General features: G+C 45.6%; 1 protein-coding gene across 1 annotated transcript; it reads right to left on the bottom strand.

Annotated features, from left to right (window-relative positions):
* Nucleotides 1–2,259: 2,259 nt before the first annotated feature.
* On the bottom strand, nt 2,260–4,722 carry GPR83 (G protein-coupled receptor 83). The gene is given in 5 exon segments (XM_075140384.1): nt 2,260–2,413; nt 3,452–3,577; nt 4,336–4,373; nt 4,376–4,559; nt 4,561–4,722. Coding segments are annotated over 5 exon segments (648 nt in total). The 3' UTR covers nt 2,260–2,275.
* Nucleotides 4,723–7,733: the final 3,011 nt, after the last annotated feature.

The following is a 7,733-nucleotide window of genomic DNA, read 5'->3' as shown; positions in this document are numbered from 1 at the left end:
AGTAAAGAGTTGGGATCTGCTGTCACTGGACTGGGGAGCACGGTTCACAGGCTCTGCACGTTTGGGATCTCCAGTAGAGTAGAGTAGAACAGAATAGAATAGAATAGAACAGGATAGAATAGAATAGAATAGAATAGAATAGAATAGAATAGAATAGAATAGAATAGAATAGAATAGAATAGAATATTTCAGTTGGAAGGGACCTACAACGATCATCTAGTCCAACTGCCTGACCGCTTCAGGGCTGACGGGTTGCAACTGTTAAAGGAGGAAATGGGACTTGGCTTAAGGGGTCAAAGCAGGCAGGAGGAAAGGTTTGATTCTGCATATCAGTGATACAACGTACTCTGACTCATGGGGCCTTGATAAAGGGTAGTAAAACAGCAGTGGATTCAAAGTGAGAGACTGATAACACCTTCTGAAAGGACAGGCTAGCTGCAAGGAGCGGTAGGCATTTCAGTCTCTTTAAATACTCAGGTGTGAAAGATCTGAGCACAAGGCTTAAAATGATTTCAGAAATGTAAGTTTATTAGAGGACATTGGGAAAAACCATTTATCTTTTTTTTTTTTTTTCCCATTTATAGTCATTTATAAAAAGAAGATTTTTCTCGCTTCACTGCTGACTACTGCAAGTTGAATGTGGAATGGGGCATCCACGTGAGACATTCAAGCTAATTTCCACAGCACAGGGAGAGTTATTGCTTTCCTGTGCAATACAAGGTACAGTTTTTGAATGCCCATTTTTTTCGTTATTCAAAATCAGATTTTCTTCTGCTAAGAACATTAAGTTCTACAAACTACTACAGACAGCTGCAGTCATATGAATTTTCTTAGCCACCCCAAGAAGGACACATCTCACTTGTCTCTAAAAGGACCAAAATTGTGCAATCACCGGAGGATATCTTGCAGAGAAATGCTCCACTTTTATTACTTGCTATTAGAGATATCATCTGTTCTCTCAAAGCAGTTCATTTATGAACTGATTACAGAGAGCTAACATCTTAGTTGGGATGAAATGTCCTAAATGTCTGATCTGAGAAGTACCCAGGTGCTTTACAGGATATGAGAGCAACATTCAGAGGCAAATTAAAAAGTCAAACTGGGGGATCCTTTAGCTGCCACTTGACAATAATGCAAAGATGCTCTGATCAAAAGGTACTAGTCCAAACTCAGGGTACTGTTTAATTACACGTTCTCCAACTGTGGATGATATGTCCAACATTCTCCACAGCAGCTTTTTGGGGTTTAGCTCTCTATCGGAAGAAAAGCTTTCTGAATATTCATTACTTTACCTTAGGAAAGAAAAATTCTCTGTGATTTAGCACTGATGGCAGACCTGAGCTAACAGATTGGTGTTCGCCATCTACTTATGCAAAGAATAGGCATCCATTTTCTTCAACTCTACCTTAGAAAAAGTGCCTGTGGTGTAAGAGACTCCTTACTCCGGCAGACACGGGCACTGGGTAACCTCCCCACTGCAAGTGGAGATACCGGACAGGGGGTGAGAGCCCATATGGCCGGGCACTGGGGGAGAAGTACATCAGAAACAGGAGGTAGGTGGGAGAGGGCTCCTGCCATGAAGCCTGGAGGCAGACCCTTCATTTATGCCCATGTGTCACAGGGAAGCGGAGCTCTGCTGTCCAAGGATTTGAGCCATGGAGCAGCCTGTGAGCAATTTGGTGATAATTTCTCGTGGGTATTCATGACCTTATGATAATTTTATGAATTTCATCAATTACAAAATTTCCAGCTGCACAGAAGCAGGTTTTTATTCTCTGTCCTTTGGCAAACAGAAACACAGTCTCTGCACACATTAAAGACCTTTCTCTCATTAAAGCACTTTCTAAATATCAAGGCTCATGACAGCATTTTATGGAACAAGCAGCTGAGGCAGATTTCTTCACTTTCCCAGGGCTAAAGAGTAGATTAAAACCTGTTAGATTTTAGGTTTTTCCCCATTTCTGGTCTGCCCAAACAAGTCAGATTGGTACATTGTGTAAAATGCCAGTGTATAGAGATAGAGGGTCCAGGCCAGATTCTCTAACTTCTCAGACTGTTTCATGCGATTAGTGTGACAGAATAAAGATAAAACAATTAAAAATAGAAACAAGGACAGGATATCAGCCATTGCAAAAGGAATCTGATTAAAATTATAGACTAGATCCATACTTGGCTGACCTCAACATATGCTCAGGGTTTTCCGTAGAAGATGCCAAAGTATGACCACTGAGAGTTTGGCCTCCAGGGAGACTGTGGAGGAAAGCAAAGCGCATCCTTACCTGTATTCAAAGGTAAAGAGTTTTTGGTAGATAGCACGTGGTAGGGAAAAACAAGTTGCCATGAACCAGATTATAGCGATGTAGATAACACCTTTTGCCGTAGATATGCGAGGTTTCAGAGGGTGCATTATAACCTGTGCAAATAAACCAATATTCAGGCTTATGACATTTCAGGAAATAATTATATCATTTTTTTCATACAATCTTCCAACCTTATTTTTTTACCTAACATGGAAATTCAGCATGCAGGCAGTAGTCTTCACCCAGTTCCCACAGACTGTAAGCTGTACCTGAAAGCCTGAAATTTTCCTCCATGGAAACGGGTAAAGTCAAATCCCAGTCCGACCCTCACATTTCAGTATTTGCATCTAGTGGGAAAAACTGGGTACCAGGGGGTCTTGCACACATGTGCATTTCCAGGTTCAATTTACTTAATAGCAAACAAAAAAAAAAAAAAAAAAAAAGAGGGAGGAGAAAATAGTCTCAGCCTCTTCAGTATTGGTGACCCAAAGAACCATGGGTTTGTGATTGAACCAGACCTCCCTGGGGATGCTTCTGACAGCCAGCGCATTTTCTGGAAACGAGAAGCTTTCTAGCAGAAAATGCCCACTGTTAACTGTTTTGTGTGGTTGTTGGGTGACTCCAAACTGATAATGCCCGACTGTCCCCAGTTTTGAGCCCATTATCAACGGCAAGTCACAGCTCTGCTCGTGACAAACACCAGTGTGCTACAGTCAGCTCCAGTATTTGGGATAACAAGGGGTGGTACATCCCAGAGCAAAGGGAGACAGAGCTGCAGAAGCTAACTGGGATGTCCCTACATCCATGGCGCTGGACAAACCACTCCAGAGGAGAACTGCCCCCGTGAATTCCTATCAGGATCTGGGACTTCCTCCTCGTTTGAGAGCTACTGGATTATCTACCGCAGAAAAGCTCCTGTTCTCCAGCTTGGAAGCGATCGCAAGGCAGTGGACATCTCCCATCTCCCACCTTGCTGTGGGCTTGAAACTATTCTTTCCATCTGACAGCAAGAACTGCTCCCCTACCCTGTCAGCTCCTCATGCATCTTACATTGATCTGGGAGCTGAGAAGGAAAGGACATGGGATCATCCTTTCTCATTTTAATTATGCCCTCCCAAGCTTTCCGCCTGTCTGCTTCAGAGAGCTCTCACCTGGTGCCTGTCCACGGCAATGGCTGTGAGGGTCAAGGCAGAGACGTGGAGGGAGCAGTGCTGCGCAAACCTACTGACATGGCACATCCCCTTCCTGAAGAGCCAGGTACTGTTCACAAAACGAGCCTAAAACCAGAATACCATTAGTTTTGTGCACCCCCCCCCACCTCCACATGCTTATAGATATCTGAGACACCTCTGGCATGTAATTCCTTGTGCTATGTAAAAGATATTCTTAAATTAGCAGGTTCTTTGTATAATTGCATAAATTTCTGGCTTCTGAACCCTGAAGTGGTAGGTTAGTGCTGCTCAGTGGCCCAGCAACATCCTCCAGGACAATACAGCAGCGCAGTACCAAAGATGTTTGTTCTGTTTTATTCACAGTGTGTCCTTCTGCAGTCTAACTATTGAGTCAATACATTCTTTTTTCCCTTTTAAGCCCTCCTTACAGGATGGGGCTGACCTATACGCCTTACCTTACTTCAAAGCAAACTAGAGCTATTCAACACAGCTTGTAAAATGATGGTGAGCATTAATCTTTTTTTCAAGAGGTTCATAGTTTTACCTTGGAAATACTTCAGAGAGGGAAGGAAAAAAAAGACTAGAAACTACGAAGTACTAAGTAATCACTGTGAGGTTATTGTTGTTCAAGTACTATCAGGGCCACTTTTAACAAATGGATAATTTCAGATCTTCAACTAGATAACAGGAATTAGAGAAGAAAGAGACATGTGGAGTTTTCCAAAGATAACTCCAATCACTGTAATTTGGACTGGACAGGTATCTGCAGAACATCCACGCACTCACTGCCTATAGCGGCGTAAAGAAGCAAAGGCCACCGAAGTAACTGCGATGCCTTTATGGCATCGCTGCCTCAGTCTTACCAGTGTAAAAGGCGTGTTGAGGAGCGTGATCACGTACCGGCTACAGCCAGGTTCACAGTGAACAAGCCGGTGGCAGAGTGCATGCGCCTGGTCTTGATGACAACGTGGCAGACCAGGACGTTGCCAAAGAGGGAGAAGACAATGATGAAGGCGTACGCTGCGATGAGCAGGGCTTTCACCGTGATGCTCTGCAACTCCACTCCATACCAGTTCCTGCCCACAAAAGCTCTGCCAGTCGGCCAGTCTGTCGTTATCCGAGGAAAAGAAACCCGAGATGTTTGGGATTACAAAAGTCTTCCCCAGCCTCCCATTGAGGGGCAACTTTCCTGGAGTCGCAAAGGCGTTAACCAAGTCGGGGAGGGAGAGCCAAACAAAACAGGACAACATCTCTGAAATGCCGCTCTGCTTCTCCAACCTGGATATAGCTCATTTGCGAGAGAGCAGAGCTCACGCCGTGTGCCCGGAGAGCCGTCCTCGCTCAGCCCAGGCGTGCTCGGGGCTGCAAACACGGCGCGCAAGCAGCGGGAGTGGGTTGATGCTCCTGCCTCCCGCGGCGTGCTTCTCTCCCACTCTGCTCGCCACTGCTTTTGCTCCTTCAGGCAGCTTTATACCCCTAGACGAGCTCCGAGCAGGGATCTTCTGCAGCCATTGGGCTGCATGACATTATTTCTGCTCTGACGTGCTGCTTTTCCACGCAGTCACGCTCCCCCGGGCACTACTCCAAGACAAGCACATCTGTGAGAAAGGCAGATCAATATCTCCAGTTGTCAGCATCCTTTTTCTCTACCAGCAGCCCAGCTCATGCGAATTCTGTGTTTATAAACCAGCAGCGTGTGTGGCAGCTCTGCTCTCTTCCAGGACACAGTTCAAATTTAAGCTCAGTTTTAAATGTCTGGCAGGCAAGTTTCAGCCTATTTCACAGCATAATACTTACTAACTAGCATAGAATAGGGGGGTAACAGATGAACTGTGACTTACAAGCTGGCTTACTGTACTTACAGTATTTTTCCAAAGAGCTTTTTTCCCTTGGAGAGACGGAGAAATACTTAAGCTTTCCCTTGGCAGGGATTTCCTCTCGGCCAAAGGAATAAAAAGTTTGATGTGAAACTGTGCTTTCTAGGGTTTGCAGAAATACAGAGGTAGTTACAAAGAGGTGGTTATACAGGACAGAGAACGGGAAGGGATGTCCCAGCCCAGTGAGTCCAGTATCCAAAGCAACAGGCAGCCGTACGCTGGCCCCAAGCCCTGACGAGATGGTAGCATGTGTGTTCCCTTTGCCTTCCCCCCAAAAACTCAGTAGGAGATCTAAAATCAGTATCAGGAGGCCAAGACAAATCCTACACAGCACAGAAAGACGTGGCCCTCCACGAGTGCACATGTAAGGTGCTGCCCCTCTGCTGGGGCCAGATCTGCTTGGGTGGTGTCAACTAACCCCAGCCAGAGCAGGTTTTGTACATAAAAGGCTTTATTTAACCACCAATTAAAAGACCATTATCTGAAAAGCTTACATTATAAGCTGGTCATTCACTGGTGAAAATAGCACTTCCAGAAGATGCCTGTGACTCCCCCAGTGAACCACCCAGGCTGCTGTCTCCTCACCGCTGCTCAGGAGTTGAACGCAGCAGGACAGGCGGCATGGCCAGCCCACAGCGCTCCTCTGCAAACTGCTGCCAGCATCTATTTCTTCCACAAAATTGTCCAATTCGAGCTCGTTTGGCAGTTTGCCTGTCGCAGAGGAAGCTTCCCAGCGAACCTGCTGGAGCTGCTAAGGTGGCAGGCACCTGTGACCATTCAGAGAAAAGAAAGAAATCTGTGCCAGCTCCGAAGCGCTTGGCCAGCGAGGACGCCCCTGATCTGACGATGCCAGGAGAACACAGCCAGTCTCACAATGTAACATAAAGGCCCAGGGAAACCGCAGAAAGCAGGACAGGGCAGCGTTCCGGTGTGGGTTTGGGATGAGAACAGAGCGGTCGGTGGCATATGTCCCCCTTCTCGCTGGGCTGCTCCAGCAGCTCCCAAGTCCCCCTCCTTTTCAGTGCTGCTGGCCAATGCATAAGGGTATTCTGTCTTCTGACACTCAAACTCCAGCTCTTATTCTTCCACATCGATCAGATCCTGCTCCTCCGTACTATAATCCATATTCCAGCAAAAATGATTAGTTTTTTCTATTCGCTCCCCTTGATCTAATTCTTCTTTCTAGCAGGGTACCCTTGCATGTGTTGCACCGTTGCCTTTGAAGACCAGGTGCTTCCAGGAGAGCAGGAGGCCTTCTCCTCACCTCCTCAGCCAGGCTGCTGCGGGGAGGATGGGAATCTCCTCCCACGCAGCCCAAGCCCACCCTCCTCTGAGCTGGATTCAACATCTTGTGATCCAAAGGAGGTGGTCCCACCACACACCGGGCAGGCCCTCCCAAAATACCCACAATCGGTCACGGAGAAAGCCCAGTGGAAGCTCCCTGGGTCACGTCGCTCCCATCTCGCCCATATGCCCTTCTCTGCCTCACATCACCCTTCTGGTTTAGTTTGTATTTAAACATACCCCGGCATGAACTGCCTGAACAGTTCACCCACGTGTGGTTGTGACTGGAGAACAGGCTGTAGTAGATGTGTCAGCTTGGTACCTGCTCCTGCCGACTTCACCCTCGCTCCACTATCCCCAGCACCCGCTGACAGCAAAGGAAGAAGCTGCACAGGAATGTCAGGATTTGGTACATTGTATCTGGTTTTTGTAAAAGGGATCTGTGAAATGATGTCATTTATAAAGTGAAAAGTATTTAGAAAATGTTTGAAATAAAGCTATACAGCTCATGAATTCAGGTAATCAAAAAAAGTCATCAAAAACATCTGTGCAGTAGAACTCAACAAAATTACAGTAAATTAGAAAACAGGCCTAGTGGAAAAAAAAGGTTATAAGAGGAACATAAAAAAAATCACCCAGACACACTAAAAAATGGAATTTGGAAGCACTCAAAAAAGGAATAATGCCGCTTTTTCTTTTTAAATACCTAACAGAGTGTGCATTCCCCATTCCGTCATTTCCCTGGGAACAATCTTTTGTGCTTTCCTGGGGCGGGTGGATTGGAAGTTACATGAGTGACAAGTGACTTTTTAAAAACTATCCAGTGTGATCTCTGAGAAATAATATTGATTTTCTGAGCATCTTACCTCCCCGTATAACAAATCACATTAACGATTAGGAGAACTATCTGTTTATAGCACAGTCTTTCTCTACACACCAGGTTACATTTTCCCCCCTGAAGTGAAGGATGCCATCTTTATCTTCTGTACAAGACAATTTGAGAATGGCTGCAGTTTAACACCATAACCAAAGCTGCTGTGAATTTGAGAGTTGACTGAAAAAGAATTGTGAAAAAGGTAGAAAGAACCTTTGATACAATC

Source organism: Calonectris borealis, chromosome 1, assembly GCF_964195595.1.
Source record: "Calonectris borealis chromosome 1, bCalBor7.hap1.2, whole genome shotgun sequence".
In the NCBI taxonomy this organism is placed as follows: domain Eukaryota; kingdom Metazoa; phylum Chordata; class Aves; order Procellariiformes; family Procellariidae; genus Calonectris; species Calonectris borealis.
The sequence above is the reverse complement of the archived record's forward strand: the minus strand, read 5'-3'. Positions and strand labels throughout refer to the sequence as shown.